The sequence below is a fragment of the Acanthopagrus latus genome, chromosome 11 (assembly GCF_904848185.1).
Source record: "Acanthopagrus latus isolate v.2019 chromosome 11, fAcaLat1.1, whole genome shotgun sequence".
NCBI lineage: Eukaryota > Metazoa > Chordata > Actinopteri > Spariformes > Sparidae > Acanthopagrus > Acanthopagrus latus.
Genome location: NC_051049.1, coordinates 14,637,623 through 14,656,665, shown reverse-complemented (window position 1 = coordinate 14,656,665; position 19,043 = coordinate 14,637,623). Strand labels below are relative to the sequence as shown.

At 42.5% G+C, this 19,043-nt stretch overlaps 1 protein-coding gene across 1 annotated transcript; it reads left to right on the top strand.

Annotated features, from left to right (window-relative positions):
- Positions 1-12: 12 nt before the first annotated feature.
- On the top strand, positions 13-18,972 carry tnfaip8l1 (tumor necrosis factor, alpha-induced protein 8-like 1). The gene is made up of 3 exons (XM_037114794.1): positions 13-560; positions 13,895-14,174; positions 16,411-18,972. The coding sequence occupies exons 2-3, from the start codon at positions 13,903-13,905 to the stop codon at positions 16,697-16,699; spliced, it is 561 nt and encodes a 186-aa protein (XP_036970689.1). The 5' UTR covers positions 13-560; positions 13,895-13,902; the 3' UTR covers positions 16,700-18,972.
- The last annotated feature ends 71 nt before the right edge of the window (positions 18,973-19,043 follow it).

Here is a 19,043-nt window from a genome sequence, read left to right as displayed (position 1 = left end):
GGAAACTTTCAGCCTTGGGACTGGGAGCTGGACAAGGATAATTACTGGAAACCGTACTGGGGGCAGGGAGGGAGTGTGCTGGCTGTAAATGCTCCTTTCTTTGGGCTGATTGGGCTGGCCCACTCCCCCTAGTAGCTCCTCCATTGGCCCGAGCCAACATCAATCTGTTGATTTCCAGGTCCCCCTAAAGTTTGAAACTTTTTTTTTTTGTTAAAGTAGGAGGAGGAATCAAGTTGCAACCAACTCTTGTAACCGATCCCACAAAGCAGCCGAGGGAAGAAAACACTCTTTCAATAATTTACACATCTGTGCCTGATACACGGCGAGGGAGCAACAACAACAAAAAAGAAGCAGCTACGAGGGGGGAGGACATTTTAGTTTTGTTGTTCTGTTTTTGTTTTTCTTTACAAAACAGGCGAACAAACAAAAACATGCAGTGAAGAAAGTTTTTCCCCCTGCGCTGCCGGGATGAAGACTTAAAAAGATTTTTGGTTCAGAGTAACTCGTCATCTCGTCGGCTGAGCACTCCTGCTGCTGCGTCCCGCTGAGGTGAAGGGAAGGTGAGTCCATGATCTTAACGGTCGAGCAGTTTGTAATGAAACATCTCCAGCAGCCGACACACACACACGCACTATCGGCGGCCTTGCGCTGGAAACACTGAGTTATCAGGCCGATGAAATGTCCTAAACCTGAACAGTCAACACACAAAGATGGCTTTAAGCGTGCTGTTAGCTGGGTCTCCGTGTTCCTCTGACAGGCTGCGGTCTGCAAATTAGCGTTAGCGGAAGTAACGGTCAATCACTTCGAGCTTATCACTGATGTAGCATTTGTATAATTAAGCTAGCAACACAAAAAATGGCTTGAATTTGTGTGGACAAGCGGGGCTGATGTAGAGTATAAGTATAGTGGGATGTTACTGTAGTTGTGAAAATGATTGATGAGTTCACAGTTTTTGGGTTTTTTTTAGCTGCGCCAGAATGCTATTTATCAATTATCATGCATCTAGTTTGATAAAATCAGAAACTCGTTTGGGCTTTTATTGCCAAAGAACCCGTTATCTATACTGTGATGAAGATCAGCAATCAAGTTGATCAGTTGTTGATAAGTTACTGACAAACTTTGCAGACAGCTAGGGCAATACAGAATCCAAATTAGAGCCCGACAGATATTTGTGGTTGAGGCCGATATCTGGAAGTAGAACAATTGCTAATATTGATACGTGAGCTGATAGTCGTGTATTCACAGAATATATACATGATCACATTGTTAGTGGCGATCCCTGTTATGTGGTTGTCAAACACAAATGCTATTAAAGACAGGATTTTTAGAACATGACAATAGATATTATCCTCCGAAATAAATCAGAGTGCTGAAACTTCCCCAGCATCTTTTCTTCATAAAATCATATCGTCACATATCAGACAATAATGCAATAAAACTCATTTGTTTGGCGCAGACCCTAACAAATGTCACATCATCCGGATTTTATCAGGGAGAATCACAAAATTGTGCTGCACAATTGATAATCCCCACTTATCGTTAATGATATCACAATATCTGGCAGAATAATGGCAGCATGTTTTTTTTTACCACATCTTGCAGCCCTACAGAATCTCTAATGTCTCTACTTTGGAAAGTAGTTTGGAAAATTGAACAACTTGTCATAAGGAATCGCACCAGTATCATTCAGATTTCATCTGAAAACAAATGACGACTTTTATTAGTCTTTTATCGTTGCTGAGTTTTATACTTATTGTTTTGTTGGATCAAAGAGAAAACAATATATAGGGCACTGTGCAAATAATATCTAATATGTGGCCAGTTGAGACAATATTTTTACAAAAACCTTAAGTTTGACTTTAATGGTGAGTCGAGTCCTTGTACCACCTCACAGAAAAACTGAGGAAATGAAGAGGAATAAGAACAAGGGGATAAAGAAAATGCTTTTAGTCCTGCAGCTTTAAGCACTTAATAAACCTTCTTGTAGTTCACGAATAATCCGCTGCGTATGCGAGACTGAAAAGGAGTGAGGACATGTGTTTTGCAAACACTGATATGTTTTGTAAGACATTGCTGTGTTTACGTTGTAAAGCTTCTCCCCAGAACAAGGCTGGAGTGTGGATGAATAGCTTCACTGTGCAGCCAAGGCTCTGGCAGGTAGCTGCTCACATTATCATGCACAGCTTCTACAGACATGTCAAATGAATTATGGCCTTGGATCAGAACTTGGAGTTGCCTCTCTACTTGCATTAGTTACACTGGTGAGATGATTTGCCATTTTCTGGACCCTCTGTGTTTTAGTTGCCGAGGCTGGCTTTGAGTTTTTGTTGTGGGTAGCCGTAGGTGACAGCCGTCGAGCCGAGGTAGGACCAAACTAACTATCACAACTATCTATCTTGGACTTTATTTCTATATCTGTATACAATTACATTTGGTTAGGCTATTGGTCTTTTAGTTGAGAAAATTAATCAAAAGCTATTTTGAAGTTTGATTAATTAAGTAATATTTCCAGCAATAATACCACCTTCCAGGCAGTTCCTATTCTCAGCTTCTTAACTGTTGTGTATATCTCTCAGGTTTGGACTACTTACTATAGAGCCCGACTGATATATTGGTTCGGCGATATTGTTGACCAATATTGGCCTATCACAGATAATGTTATCTGCATATATGTGCTGATAATAAAACTTTATTTATATAAGAGATAATAATGCAGAAAATGATGCTTGGGACTATTTATAATTATTCAATTCCCAGTAAAGTTTTATACAGTACATCTTATGCTTAAGTGTTTGACAACGGCATTTGAGTGACCATGGTACCAATAATGATAAAAAAAAGGGTGTATCTCGGCCGATATAGTGATTTCACTCCCTTATATCCTTATCGGTAGCTGTCGGTCTGTAGTATTCTAGATAATCATGAATTTGAACTTCTTGGAATTTGTGAGGCCTTTTCTGTGATATTTTCTGACATTTCAGCCATTGGTCTTCGACCTTTTTGGCATGTGACCCATCAAGAGAAGCAGTATGTTCATTGTCAATCGAGGAACAGTGGGTTTAAGACTAGGAGTGGGATTCAGCGTATCCTACGATACGTTGCCTGAGACAACGACAGTATCACTACACAGTGATTCTGCAATAATCAATACATCACAAGACAATCATCATACAACGCATCAAGATATCTAACTGATGAATACAAAATACCCCCCAAAAAGGGAAAGTGCAGGATTTATTTATTCGTTCACTGCATTGTTGTCATGAACTGAGATGAAAAACACTGAAGTATAAAAAAGTGCAAACATTCTTAGCTTAGCGCCTCTTTAGCAGACACACTGTCCATGTGTGCCATCATGTCCGTGTAAAACAGACAGAAAAAAGACCAAAAACCTAGAAAACAGTTCATGAGTAAAATGTTCAAATTGATAGTACAGCTATGGCTCCAAAATTCCTTTAAGAGTGTGAAAATTAAGTTAACAGATGTTAAGACCATAAGGAGTCATGAAGTAGTGGCCTGTAAACCATATTGTCAGGGGGATCTGTTCACTATATGAAATATTGACATTTGGTGCCAGTCACAAGAGAAAACCATACGATGTATCGCTGGATAGATACATTTTCTGACTGCTGGCTGGATAACACAAACAATCCAAAGGCTCCATGTTAATCTTTAGGGAAATTTGTTGGAAGTTTTCTGTATAAAATAATATTTGGTTGAATAGTGTGATAATCAATCATGAAAATAACTGTTAATTACAGCGCTAAGATGGTCAAATTGGTGTCTACTGACTTGGACAGCATGGAAATATGGTGCAATTAAAATCCAGTACAATAGAAATACAATTAAAATCCACTAATTTAAGATTTCATCCATGACTGGTTTTAATGAGTATTTGCTTTTCATGATTAATCGCAGCTTTATGCGTCACAACAACTTTATTATTGTTCCAGCACAATGGGATTACCAAAGACAAGAAATAATAATGTACAGTAATTGCCCGGCAGGATTAAGCAGATGCTGCTGAGCCTCTTCTATGTATATTTCAGTGTAACTGTATCCGTGCAGATCGCCTCCTCCCCCTTCAGAGCAGGACAATGAAGTCACGTTGCCAGACATCACCCATGCAGTGTTATTAAGGGCAGAGCTTGAAATTGCAGCAGTATTGCTTTAGACACTGTTGAGTCTGGCAGAGGAGAATCCATGGTAACCCACAGACAAGACAGGAGAGGTGTTTGACCTGCTTTTACTAGGCTGCAAAGTTCAGCCCAACACGCAGGTGGCCTTCAGTTTCCCTGGAAACCCGAAACACTGGGGACATGTAGCCTTGTCCCAAAGAGCAGAGCCACATGACCTGCAAAATATCACGGCATTGTTTGAAGTGCAGCGAGTGAGGGCTGGTGTTGTCTGCCAATAGACTGGACTCATTTGAGATCCCACTTGAGTCATCTATTAGTCACAGTCATGTCCTCTCATATTGGTCCCCCTCTGTTTTTCACTGATCTCCATCCCTGCTGCTCCCGCAGCCAAGCACACTGGTATTTGCCACTCCATTGACATACCGAGTTAACAAATTGTGCTCTCTGGGCTCGGAGTGAAGAAAATTAGTCATAATGTGTCCTGCTCTTATGGTGGCCTTAATTAAAATGTCATAGGCCCAGACATCAGTCATAGCTCAAGCACCAGTTAGCACCTTGATTATGTCTCGCATTCTACCTGCAGCACTGTTAAGATGCTAATTATGTTTAAATAACGCGTAATGAAAAACGCTGACGTCGCGCGTCGAGGTGAAATCATCTGAGAGTGGACTTTTCATTCTTTATTTTCCACAGATGTGTTGTTGCAAATCAGCTCAGCTGTAACCGTGAAGCAAGTACCCAACCCACTAATGAATTTTAATGACAGAACAAATGTTGTCAGTGAGTGTTGTGTTGGTCCGGCCTCGGGCAGCGCAGCAGCTACTGTATTCCCAGCCCTATTTATACATGCATAACGCTGACTGATGTTCCTAAATGCACGCCATCAGCTCACAGCCACATCTTCTTCCTGCATGTGCTGATACTCCACCTTTTTTATCCCTGTCCCACATCTCTGGCCCAACCTGTTGCGCCGTTGCAGACTCCTCTTAGCCTCGGGTCTATTTTAGTCCAAATCGGCAGGCTGAATTATTAATCGCCGATCCATTATATGCCGATGTGTTAAATATTAATTGTTCAGTGGGCTCTGGGAGATCTGAGAAAACCGTTAAAGAAGGGTAGGCTGGGGCACGGTGTCTGAACGAAAAGGGCGCTGATTGCCTCCTTTTCTCAGCAGATCCGCTCAAGTCTTCACAGATGATGATGATGTGTGGGAAGATGAGAACGATACAGCACGGAACCACTGCACAAATCTACTTTTCGCCAAAGGATCGCACATACATGTGGTGCGTCCGTCTCTGATGCAATTATGGCCCTCATGTCAGAGCCACGGAACCAGATGAGTGTGTGTACAAAGAGGCCTTCACACAGGCGTACACGCCCGCCATACACAATTGCTAGCGTGCACGTCGCTCTCCTCTCTTATTAGCAGTCGGCACGTCCTCTCTTATGCAACATCTCAAGAGAAGAGCGAGACAAACACTACAAAAGTTGATGAAAGATGAAATTGCAGCGTTCACTTGTCCTGAAATCCTGCCGTTGATTCCCTAACAGTAGAGTGGCTCCAGCAGCACAGCTCATTTGAGTGGTTACTTGTCCTCTCCGAGCACAAAGCACGGATGTACCTTATATAACAAGCAGGATTGTCTATTGTTTCTCAAAGTGGAGACGGATTATATCATACAGCTGGGGAGAATCTGTGGAGGAAGAAGTTTTCTGATTCAAGATTTCCTGATAACAGTTCATTCTAATGACATCCGTAAAGCTTTCCGTCATGATCAAGGACCTTCTTTCAAACTTTCTCCCCGGGGGTCCGCAGTTTTCTTGTTTTTCTGCCAACTGCACATTGTTGTGAGGCTTTTTTTTCAAATTGTTGTTGGAAATGATGGGGTTGCGGTGTCTTATTCACAAACGTTGCCTGTTTCTTATTTCTCTTACACTCATGGGAGTTCTACCAACGGGCAGCAAAGAAAATACAATACACAGAAGGTGTGTGCACACAGTACAACAACACCCAATCCATTTCAGCAGTCAGGCAATAAATACTGCCTTTATGAAGCTTATCATGTGTAGTTGTTGTTGGCAGCGTGTCAAGAGAGGTGTTGATTCAACTCTGTATGTTATTGTTTGCTTGTATTGTGTATATTTTTTTGTCCGCCCCCACAAGCGGTAGATTATAAGGCAACCCAACACAAGAACACCACAGATAGCAGGCTCAAAAATGTTCAAAATTCAGTTTGTAAATGAAAAGATGTGAATATTCTCCTGTTTTCTTTAGTTTGGATTGTTAGTGCACAAATCTCAAGATATTCAGTGCAGTGTTAGTCAGACATAAAAAGCAATTTGAATATGTCATCGGGGCTCAACTTTTAATAGCGGTTTCCGGGCCGTCAACCAGGCATCAGCTTTTGGTTGCAGAAACTGAAAATATGATTGACATTTCAAGTCACCTTATATTCAGAGTAAATAAGATACTATGCACTATGGCAACCATTACTAAGCCCTGGTCACCTGAGGCCTCGGGAGAGTGTAATGAACACTTTACACAATTTTATGATATTTTATAGTCCAAACAATTAAGTAAATAATTGTAAATAATCCAAAGATTAATCAACAGTACAGTAACTGTAACTGTTAATGGATCCTTTTAAACGACTTATAGTATTTGTTGGATTTATTAGATTATTGGTGGGGGGGGTTTGAATTAATTGAACAGTCGGCAGCAGCAGGAAACAGCAGGCGAGAGGAGGTGGGGAGGGGTACAGTGGGAGGGACATATGGTAAAGGTCACCGGTCGGACTCAAACTGGGGGACTTCTCAGTTACATGGTGTGTGACTCGGACGTCTGAGTGAGCGAGGTTTATGCTTTTGAAAAAATGTGAAGGATTAAAACCAAGGAGGGGTCATTGTGTACGTCATCCACCTGGAAAATATTAATTAGGCCTCTAAATGTTGACCCAATATGTTGAGTACGGGAGGGTACTGTCAAACATCAGAGGTAATTATGGACACACATTATGTTGAGAGCAGATTAGACGGTTGTTGGTGCTGTGTGCTGTGTGCTGTGTGGCTCACGGATGATTAATGTCCGTTCAGACAGGTAGAGAGCTGTAAATCTCCACAAATGCAGAGCCGTTCCCAGTAATCGGCTCCATCCTATGGCAGCGAAGATTTTTCTCTGCTGATGGAGTCGTCTCTGTCAGGGTCACAGTGCCCCCGATCCGTGTGACTACTGATCCCTGAAGAATATGAAAGTCGTGACATTTTCTGCTGCCATCAACCAATCACTTGCACGATGAACTGTCATGGAAAGTTCTACAATCTCTGCCAGAGCCTTTTTAGCAACTTGTGGTGGCCAAGCACTGTAGAAACATGTTCTTCATTGGTTTTCTCTTTATGCTGGCTGTTATCAGTATCCACCAAGCTGTCTAGATTGGCAGTACGTACTAGAGGGTGGATATTTTGAGTGCTGAGGCCTCTTCCTCACTGTGAGGCTTGATGGTGTAGGTTAGAGTGGGTGGAAAGGAAGCCACAGGTGTATACAATTTCTGGCTCTTTCTCACATGTCACGCCTCAGCTTCGGTTTGACTGACAAGTGAGTATAGTCAATGAAGAGGCTGCATGCTGGATCCTGCCCAATGACCCCCTTTAGGTAAAGTGATGCCATGCTCATATCGTGTTGGATTTAATCTACATATGAGCAGCCAAAAGGAAGAGATGTGAAGTAGCATGTGTGGAATTTCTATGTGGTATACATTAGTCTTGCAGTGGTAGTAAGTGTTGCTGGTACTGCACCGTGTTCGGGCATATACCGATTATATTACTTGGCTGCCGCTCCCGCTGATTCATGTGTTAGTAAGCTAACATGTGCTAATCAGAACTAAACACAAAAACCAAAGCTGAGGCTGATGTCATTAGTGTCAAAGATATGCGGATTATGCTAGATGATAAAGGATCATCACCTGGAACATGAAGGTCCATTCCAGATTATATGGAAATCCATCCAGTAGTTGTGGAGACATTTCAGTCCAGGCCAAAGAGTTGTGCTCACGCACCAACCGCCAGTTAATCATTAGTTGCATTAGTTGATCATAATCAGAAATTGTTTTCAATATGATACAGTCAATTTATAGATGTTCAAATAAATTAGAAGGTGCAGCAAATTCGTAGCAACAAGATGCAAGTCATCTTGTACAGCATTCTCTCATTCACTGCATTAGTCTCAAAGGCCTCCACAACAGCCACACTGTGAAAACGCTAAATGAAAACGACAGCCAGTGGGTGTTGTCATCCCACGTATTCCCATTTCCCCAGTTGAATTGGAAAAAGTGTCCCTAAGTGTCCCAGATACAGACAGCTGTACCTGCCCTGAAACTCAAAGAGGCAAAGCGAATTAAACCCGGGTAATAAAGGGCCTATAGAGCTTCATCTGACCCAACTTCAATAGTCCTCGTGGGACCAGAGGGGACAGTTTGGCTATTTCTTCATCATCACAGCCTCTTTTTTTCCTCAGTCAGGCAGGGCTGACAGGGCTGTCTACACCTGCAGGAGGGTGTCAGAGTCCCTGCACTAACCAGACTCCCTCACTGTCACAAGACATCCATCCAGCACCGTGTAGGGTCTGATTTCATTTCCATGAGTCATGTTTGCTCAGCTTTTACCCTCGTGTCTTTTTGAGTGAATGTATGCCGGCTTGTTCTAAGCGAGTTGACGATTTTGTAGCTTGTCTAACTGCCGTAATTATGCTGAGGAGCTGCCGGCTGCCGCAATCTGTCTTTGTTTTTCATTTTCAGCAACAGGGGGGGCCTATCGCTAATGTGGATGTATACGTGTGTGCAGATGTTTCTTTGTGCAATCTCTTTGTGCACTGATGGCTGTGGCTTGTGTATTCGCTCTGCAGTTTTTGCTGCCTTAAATCCGTTAAAATGTTGCCTCTATAAATGCTACGGAGACGCTGTGTCAGGGTTGGCCAGGCAGTCCCTGGGCATTGGACTTCACAGGCCATTTAGAGTTGGCACTAACCACTCTCATGCTGCAAAGTCACCCAAAAGGAAAGAAGATTCCTTGATCGAAAACCCTTTTCATCACTCTCAGCACCTGTCCCTCAAGGACCTTTCTTTCATGAAGCCTTTAGTTTTCTCGCCTTGGGGAAACAGAGGCGGGGAAGTGAGGATCTCCTACAATCCCTATGATAAGAGTGCCGAGGGGTCTGTTATGTCACTCGGCAGCTTTGAGCAAAGCCTCAAACAGACAATCTAAAGTGCCACCACGTTAAAATGTTTGTATTCATGGGTATGGAAGACAAACACTCCTCCCTCTCTCATTCTTCTCCCTCCTCCTCCTCCTCCTCCTGCTTTCTGTTGTTCATCGACAGGCTACGCAGAGCTGACAGTCGATGATGGCTCTGGTCCCTGACGAGAGTGGAATTTAATGAGCGCTGTGAAATCACCCTCTGATGTGAGAGAGGGGTTGCTTTTCCTAATGCGCCCATTATCCATCCGCACTTCTCGAAACACTCAGGCGTCCATCATCGAGGGTGCAGAGAAGAAGTGAGAGTGGTGAATGAAGACTCACTTTTAAGTGCTGCGATAAGCGATTGTCCTCTTAAAGCCTGACCCAGGTATTTAGAAGGTGACGGCAGGACTAAGTGATTGTTGTCAGTCGCCACTTAAAAAGAAATAAAGATCACCTGTTCTTTATCAGTGCTATCGTTAGTATCTCTCTCTCCCTGTTATCCATTTCACACACATTGCATCACGGCGGGATTTTCTGTAACAAGTGCACCCCGGGAAGTTTAGAGTTACAGTCGTGGCGAAGCCGTCAATGGGGACCTGCCAGTGATCCTAGATCAGCACCGCGAGAGGCCTGATTAAACATCCGGCACCTGCAAAAACTATATTCGGCATGAGACAGTGTTTTAAAATGACCTCTCATTCAACACCTACACTTCTCCGATGTTTTCAGGATTGATAGATATCACACCGCCGCCCTCTCTCTTTGTCTCTCTCTCTCTCCATCTCTCTGCCTCTTGTCTTTGCTCTCGCTCTCCCGACGTGTCTCCTCCCTGGGAAGCATCCTGCTGACACTCTCTCCAAGGAGTCTTATTGATATTCTTGGAGAGGCATTGCAGAGGGAGGGAGAGAGAAAGAAAGAGAGGGAGAGGAATGAAAGTCACACACTGTAGCAGCAGACACACTGCCTTCTAGTAACAACAACAGTAAAAATCACAAGTCAACCAGCAGGGAGATGTCGCCGTTCATTTTGTCTGCCGCACTAATAGAATCTGTCCTGCTTTGGGTTTTTATTGTTCTCCAGCACGTGGGGAGGCAATTTGCCACTCAAGACAGATTTACAGTTTAGCTCCTGGGTTACTTTCATGCAGAGGGATATTACATGAAGATTAAACCCCTTTTGTGATGTGAATGGGACACTGCTCAGATATAATTATTTTGTTTTTACTGTGACAGTCACCTACAGTATTAGGCTATATTTAGCACGTCAGTGTCTTGAAGGAAATAGGATCCGACTGCTGAGCCTGTTATTTATTTAGTTTGTTCCCTGAGGTGAAGAAGCTTTTCTCCCTATTTGTTTTTTTCCTAGATTGCTAAGATGCAATACAAGGGGACTAGATAGAGTTTCAATATCGCCAATGCTAGTTTTTGTACTGCCACTGAATTGACTCTGACTAAAATACATATTGCATGACTGTGGAGCTGAAAAGCTAAACTCCTTAACTGGTCATTCAACCAGAAATTTGAACTATTTTGTTAATCATTTAAGCTTTTACAGCCTGGTAACCTGAATATCCCAATGTTTCGGACTGTTGTTTGTACAAAATAAGGCATTTTATAGATGTAACCTTGGCCTCTGATAAATGGAAGTAGACATTTTCACCAACTTCTTACATTTTTGGGACAAAAAGAATTATTGATTCATTGAGAAAATAATCAGCAGGTTAATTGATTGGGTAATGAATTAAAAAGCCTTTATTATCTCTATTGCTCTATGGCTAAACCTGTGGCCTATATTCACATGTTTTGGTGTGCAAATGATTTAAATATAACCAAATTTGGTAACTGGTCCAGTAGATCATCTGAGCCAGCCATGAGTGGCTGCCATGCAATCCTTAGGGGCAACTCCAACTGTGAAAAGTTACATGCTCTTATAGTTCTAAGTGCTGTATCGTAGGCAAATGTTTCAGTTTCTTGAGGACGTTTCACCTCTCATCCAAGAGGCTTCTGAATTTCACTTCAGAACTGAAGAAGCCTCTTGGCTACAGCACTTAGAATTACCATGACCCCGATGAGTGAGAACCTTCATCAACATCTCTAAAAGTGCTTGTTTTTGTTGTGATTCTAAGCATTTGACAGCATCACAAGAACACTTCAGACAAAGACAGGACTTTTTGTTAAATAAGTAGATCATTTTTGTAACCCGAAGAACAAGTCTTGCTTTAGGAGAAGTCTCGCTCTGAAATCTCACACCATGAGTTGTTACAGTTGTTGCCTCATCTAGTTCGCTGCAGTCAGCCATGACTTTGTAAAAACATTCTTGCTGGCAGTTCCTCTGAACTCCTTTCGTCAGCTCTGACTCATGTGTCCACGTCATCTTCCTGCAAAAACTGGTTAAAAATACAGGAATTTCCCTTCAATACCTTCATCTGGGGAAGCACAGTCATAAGTTGCATTCAGTTTTTCTTATGATCTTTTGACAAAAGAAGCCAAACTTGTCAAATTTCCATTAGTTTAGCCTTAGAAGAACTTTGTCTCAATTGACTAAAATTGGCAGTCATTTTTTAAAGGAGATATATTATGCTACATTTCAGGTTCATAGTTTTATTTTAGCTTGCTACTGAATGGGTTTACATACTTTGATGCATCCAGAGAATGCATCAGTCTTCTCAAACTGTCCAGTACTGCAGCACTGTATTCCCTCTCTGTCTGAAACTCTGTTTTAGATCCTGTCCCTCCCAGATACCCCGTCTGCTCTGATTGGTCAGCTCACACACGCCCGAGCTACCAGTTAGATTCTAAATGATACATTTTCTTCTATTACAGATGATTTATCCTAACCAACTGGACAGCTCACCTGCCTCCTGTTTTTTACTTTTTAAGTGGAATGGGCAGTTAATGTAGCCACTTCTTACATAATAATTAAGTGGGAAAAGACTCCCGCACACAGTCCACTTCACTTGCAATTAAGTTTAATGACAACAGCTTTTCACTACTTAGACCTTCGTCAGATTATCTACCGAGATAACCTGACGAAGGTCTAAGTACCTATATGTTGTTGTCATTAAACTTAATTGCATGTGTGGGAGTCTTTTTCCTGATTTTGTCGGCCTTCAGTCTTCTCCTACGCACCTGTTGGTCTTAAGGTGCAAAAGCTGCAGAGTTTTACTGAAGCATTGAGACAGTTTTAATAATCAGTTAATGATCAAGCATCAACACCCGAAATTATCCGGTTCCAGCACCCTGCAATGGGAGCATTTGCTCCTTTTTTTGTTGTATCCTTCAAAACCACTATCTTTTGGTTTTAAACTCTTTGTTGAACAAAATTAGCAATTTGATTTCAGCTGGGTTGGTTTTTGGTTATTTTCTAATTAATATGAATAAAAATAAGTTAGTAGTTGTAGCCATATTACAAGAGCCCCAAAATTAAGTTTAGGGAGTTATTTTAATGAGACTGATTTGAGATTAAAGTAATTACTTTTCAGTTTATTCTGCGCAAGTGTGTAAGAATCTTGAAACTAGTGGCCATGTCCTATCAAAATTAAATTTCAAGTTCAGTTTCACCCTCCTCTTCACCCTTATTCACCCTCCCTGCTCTGTCATTGGGTTTTCTGAAGGTCAGCTCTTCTTCAAATTATTTTTCTGTTGCCTGTTTATTCTTGTGTACTCCCGGGTTATCCTTGGAAATCTGTGAAGGTCGCAGAGGGATGCTACAGGAGAATTGATTCATTTCATTCTTTCTGAGACAGAATGTACAAACCTGAACAAGTGACCCACAGAATACGTTGAGGCGCTGCTGCTGAAATGATGTGGTGTGCTCTCGACCGGCCTCATTTGATGGGAGAGATGGAGGGGTGTGTGGAAGACGGAGGCCCCCGTGACCTCCCCACTATTTATGCGCCTGCATCGTGGGTGCAGCCTTTCACTGAGTCACCCTGCCTTGGCACACAGACACACACCCAGAATTGGCAACATACATAAATCAAGCAACACGCATGTGCTGAATGAGTCGGCTCCGTCTGTCTCCTACTGTCTCTCTCACTCACACACACACACACACACACACACATGCACACCTTGTTCTGCCAATGCACTGAGCAGATGAGACGTCCAGATTACATTGTCTGCTCTGCGTGGTCGTGCTGTAACTGACTTTGGTCTTGCGAGCGTAATGACACATTCTTCCCTAACTACCTCGTAGGCTCTGAGCCAGAGGGTTGCTGGGACTAATTTGACAGCTGCCATGGCTCATTATCTGATAAAGGGGACAGTTCTTGGCCCTGCAGTTTAAACAGTATTAGTGTAGATGTTATTTGCAATAACCTCACACATTGCAGGCTGTCAGCCTGCTATATTTGGCCTGTTCTGCTCTCAAGATGAGAAAGTCTGAGCTGCTATCTAGGAAACGGCTCCTCTCTGTTAATTTCTAGTTTCTTATCAGCTGTAAATAAAAATGTGTCTTTAATAGGAAATACGTCCAGTTATATAACCAAAGTTTCCCTCTTTTTCTGCCTCTTCTTGTCGCAGACTTGACCATGGACTCCTTCAGCACCAAGAGCTTAGCCCTGCAGGCGCAGAAGAAACTGATGAGCAAGATGGCCACCAAGAGCATGGCCAACCTCTTCATTGACGACACCAGCAGCGAAGTGCTGGACGAGCTGTACCGCGTCACCAAGGAGTACACCCGCAACCGCAAAGAGTCCCAGAAGATCATCAAGAACCTGATCAAGATGGTGGTGAAGCTGGGGGTGCTCTACAGGAACAACCAGTTCAACAGCGATGAGCTGATCCTGGTGGAGAACTTCAGGTACACATCTGAAAAAAAATAGCTCAAGGATTTGGGGAAACACGCTTGTTGGGTTTTCTTTCTGCGAGTTTGATGAGAAGATCGATGTCACTCTCGTGTGTGTTAGTACAAAACCTGGGAGGGGACTCATTAAGTTTAGAACAAAGACTGAATGAATCTTCTTGCGTTGATTCTATCCAGAGTTAGAAAATACACCAATGAACGCTTAAGCTTAACTTGTAAGTTAAATCTTTATGGAAACAGTAAAAATGACGATTGGAGGCTTTAGGGGAAGTTGTTACTGGAGTTTTTATTTGACAGATAAGGATTTATTAATCCGCCAAGCACGTCTGTGCAGTTTCTCCGCCAGTCTTCTGTTAACCTCAATTCAAAGGCAAGTCTTTGGGAAATTACACCACCTTTTATCCAAGAAATGAAGTTCTGGATCTTGGCACGTTAATAGTTTTCCCTCTTACTCCATTCAAGCAGCTCTCAGACATCCTTCAATCGGCACTGAGTTTGAAAAAGAGACAGAAATGAATCGACATCATGCTGCTTTCTTGTGGTCCCCGTTGTCTTGCTCATTTGTGACGATGAACATGTCTGACCAGGAACGACAACAGACAAGCAAACTTCTGGTTCCTCCACAGGAGGTGTGAAAGGAGTCATTTGTGGGTTTACCTGTCTCAAGGGCAAGGCATTTGCATGTTTTCCCATGTGTTTTCAGGGATTCCCTCTGGGTAAGCTGGTTTCCCCCACCATCAAAACATGTACCTTACGTTTCTTCTCCTGTCAGTGCCCTCGAGCAAGGCACTAGCTAAGAACTGCAGCTGGTCCCTGGGCACTGCAGCTGCCTACTGCTCCCTCAGGATGGGTTGAATGTAGAGCACCAGTTTCACTATTTTGTACGCCTAATAATATATGACATGAATAAAGATGCTGCTTCTTCTTAGAGAAAACCTGCATATCGTGCAGATGTTGGTGTAAAAAGTCAAAGCCGAGAAAGATATTTAATATAATGCCGTGGCAAAACGGCTGCACACTCGACATTGCTGGCAGTTGCAGGTAAACAAAATCTAATCACAGCAATAAGACATGACTACAAATACATAACACTGTAAAATGTTCTAACTTGCCCTGTTTAAATGATGTTAAAAGAGTTAGCAGAGGGGCAGTCGGGTATCAACTCTTGACTGTTCTTCCCATGCTACCAACATTGCTTGTCATTGGGTGTCAGATTTAGAGGTGTTGGGTGTCATATTTAGGAACTTTAAACTAACTAAAGCCTTACGAATATGTTCATTAGCTGTTAATATTGGCGGATATTGGCCTGTCACAGATTATCAGTATTGACGTAGCGTTTGCCTGATCTGTGCCGATATGAAAACGTTCTTTTTTAGAGATCGTATTGATTGCCTGTTTGGGTGGGATGTGTGAGTTCATGTTCTCTGTTCCGCCCACCGGATGATTTTTTTATCATAGAAAATGAAGCTACTGTTCTGTATTACTCAGACCTCTGAGAATGCTTCAATACAAAGAGATCATCACGCAGAAAAAGATAGTTGGGATAATTTATGATCACTTAAGATGAATGTTTCAGTACGCTGATGCCATTTTAGACAGCAAGGTTTCTCGTCAAGCTGTAAAATATCCTCCTTGTGTTGCATCATCTTTGTCACAAGTGTTTGATAACCACATTTCAGGGATCAGTGCAAAAATCAGCCAATATTTCAATCAGTCGATCAATCTTGAATCAAACAACATTCTCAATGAATACTCAGAAAGAGAGCACTTAAGTGTATTTCCCTCTTTTCACATCCCTCCATATATTTAAATGTTATGTTGTGTATAAGAAGGTGACCAGCGCTGAGAAACGACTCTGAGCTGGTCCTGGTTGAGAGCGCCATGTGGGGAGAACTGCAGTTCAAGTGTATTTTTGTGTGCTGATGGAAGCAAATTAAGGAAATTGACTTTTTACATCGGTTTATATATTTTCCACTAAAATGGTGAAACTCAGCTTGGAGGCATGTGAAGCTGACATAAGTGCACAGTATGGAGAATGGTGATTATATTAGCATGGAGATGCATCACTGTGAAGGACAATACTATAACTGATATGGGGGTGAGAGGGTGGTGGTGGGGATGTGAAACTTTTCTAAAGAAAATCACAAGACAGCAGTTTCTATTTTTACTTCCCTCTGCTGCTCCAGTCAGAATTAGAAACTGACAGCCTCTCCTCTCCCTCCTCGTCTCACAGGAAGAAAGTCCACACTCTGGCCATGACGGCGGTCAGTTTCCACCAGATCGAGTTCACCTTTGACCGGCGCGTCATGAGCGCCATTTTGAATGATTGCCGTGAACTGCTGCACCAGGCCATCAGACGCCACCTGACAGCCAAGAGCCACTCGCGAGTCAACCACGTCTTCAATCACTTCTCCGACTGCGATTTCCTGGCGGCTCTCTACGGGCCCTCGGAGGTTTACCGCGCTCACCTGCAGAGGATCTGCAACGGCGTCAACAAGATGCTCGACGAGGGGAACCTCTGACCTCTGCTGGCCTCGTCATCCCTCCAGTCACCCCTTGTGTCCCATCCATTTATTTTTGTTATAAGGTGACAATCCTGAACATTGTTTTTTTTTCCTCATTTGTCACTTCGTGGTTGTGTGTGCCTTTCATTACTGCAACACTGAAATTCTTCTGGCTAGTAAGTCCAAAGTCTGTTTTTTTTCTTTTCCAGTCTGACTTTTTTTTGTTATTCCAGAGTAAACAAAGCCAGCAGATGTTTCTTCTTTTTGTAAAACGAATGTAAAACTTCATGCTCTTATCAGTATATTCAGGGATAGGAGCCTTGACAACTGTGCCTTGAAAAAAGAAAAAAAAAACATTTTTATCTTCATTCCAAGGGCACTATGCTTGCCATCTTACTTAATCAAAAAGACATGAATCCAGGCACAGGCCTTCAGTTATATCTCTGTAAGGTGCTTTTAATGGACAAGAATGCTTCCTCTCCCGGGAGCACCGGGAGAGGAAACAGAGTGAGTTTTGGTCTTTTTCAAATACCTAAGGATATAAAAAAGTGATTTTTTTTTTTCTTGTTGTTGTTGTTTTTGTTAGTCCATTTTTTTTTCTCAAAATGTAGTATTGCACTCTATCCTGAACAAGCGCTGTACTGTACATTCCTGCAGTCATGAAACCATGTGAAGCACGGCAGTTGAATAATCCTGCTTAGCCTGCATTTTACACCCACATGCACTGAAGTCCACTTTGTAGAGAAGCCAGGCCTTTGTTTTGGAGGCACCTATAAACCCAGTTTTGCTTTTAATGATCTGGTTTATAGCCACCACAACAAAGATGAAGTATTTGGGTCATAGGGGGACCATAAACATGAAGGAATTTGATTGCGCTGTGCATTGTTGAGTGGAATGTCTCGCCGGTTGTATACACTCATCTGCTCGGTGAAAACGTTTTTTCTTTTCTGTGCATGTCATAATCTGAGCAGGAACGTGGCGGCAGGTGCAAAAAGGTGTCTGTGGCATTTTGTCAGAGGAGCATAAAACGCAAACACTCGTCATAATAGACGTGTGAGCCCAGGGTCAGCTGTGTTTCAGAGTTACCGGCGTCGCCTCGGGTCTATCCCAAACAACACTGAACTCTGGTTCGAATTCTGACAGATGTGAACTAAAAAAGAACTCCCCACGCACGCTCGGATGAAAAGGCTGGACGGAAAACTGCAGCATCGTGTCTATGAAAGAGGACCAGGCGGGGTTTAGAGATTAGAGCAGAGACAAACACGGCACCTGATTGTACTCTCCCCCCTGCAATTACAGCTCCCCGCTCTGGGGTGGTTATAATGGGCCTGTAGCCGTCCTGTGTCGAGCAGCTACTTCCATTTCGCCACTGAGCAGCTTCATGTAATGTGACAGAGATAACCATCTCTGTTTGTGCGACGCAGGTCCTTTTAATGGGGTGAAAGACATTGTGTTTCTTTCTTTTAAAGACACATATGAATAGTCGCTACAATCCCTCCAACCATTCACATAATCCCTGTCTTTTCCTTTTTGTCTGTGTGTTTTTGTATCACTGAGCCTGTCTGGGAGATTGTTTTGTGCCACGGCCTCATTTTGTATTCTGCGTGCTGTGTGTGTGTGTGTCTGTCTGTGCGTGTGTGCGTACCTGTGAGAGAATTGGAAATTGAGCCGTGTAATAAGCGCTGTGCTTTTCCAGATAGCATTGCTGAAACTTTTAACTTCATCCACAGCAACTCTGCCAAAGAAAGGAAGACTGATGTTATCCATAATGCAGTCCTTTTTTTTTTTTTTTTCTCCTTCCTCCCCTGGAGAAACATTTCAATAAACAGTATGCACTTGATAATTATAACCCTGCTAATGGTGATAATGAAGACAAAGGGTGGTGGCTGTTGTGGGTCCTTTTTACTCCCGTTCTTAGATGACTTCCCTGAGTTTATTCATGTTTGAATCTGACTACATCGTTTTGGGAGGCTTTGAAGTAAATCCCTCTTCCTAAGTCCCCAAAAACAGTTGGCTTTAATTGTGTTTGGATGCCATTTTCTCCAATCCCTCCACATCTCAGGGTTAGTTTAAATCTCCCTCGGTTTAAAATCCATGACACACTTAGTAAAAATCAGCAGGAACTCTGCAGCAGCCCCACTTGTTTTACTATAGGCCTTTTTAAATTAAGCATCATTTTTACTTTTTTTGTGAACAGTTTTTGTTTTCACTCATGTACATATGGTTGTTTTTGTGTCTCTGTATTGCATCTAGACGCAACAAATATAATACAATTTACTTTTTTAAAAGAATACATGTCCTGACTTTTTCTTTCACCCGAGCGCAGAGCTTCTTCCCGTTAGTATGTTGGATGTCGGAATTT

What these genes read in the sequence shown, in the direction of transcription:
- tnfaip8l1 (XM_037114794.1), top strand. Translation starts at nt 13,903, where the DNA reads ATGGACTCCTTCAGCACCAAGAGCTTAGCCCTGCAGGCGCAGAAGAAA. An exon ending in ATCCTGGTGGAGAACTTCAG is followed by an intron (nt 14,175 to 16,410) that starts GTACACATCTGA and finishes CTCGTCTCACAG; the next exon opens with GAAGAAAGTCCACACTCTGG.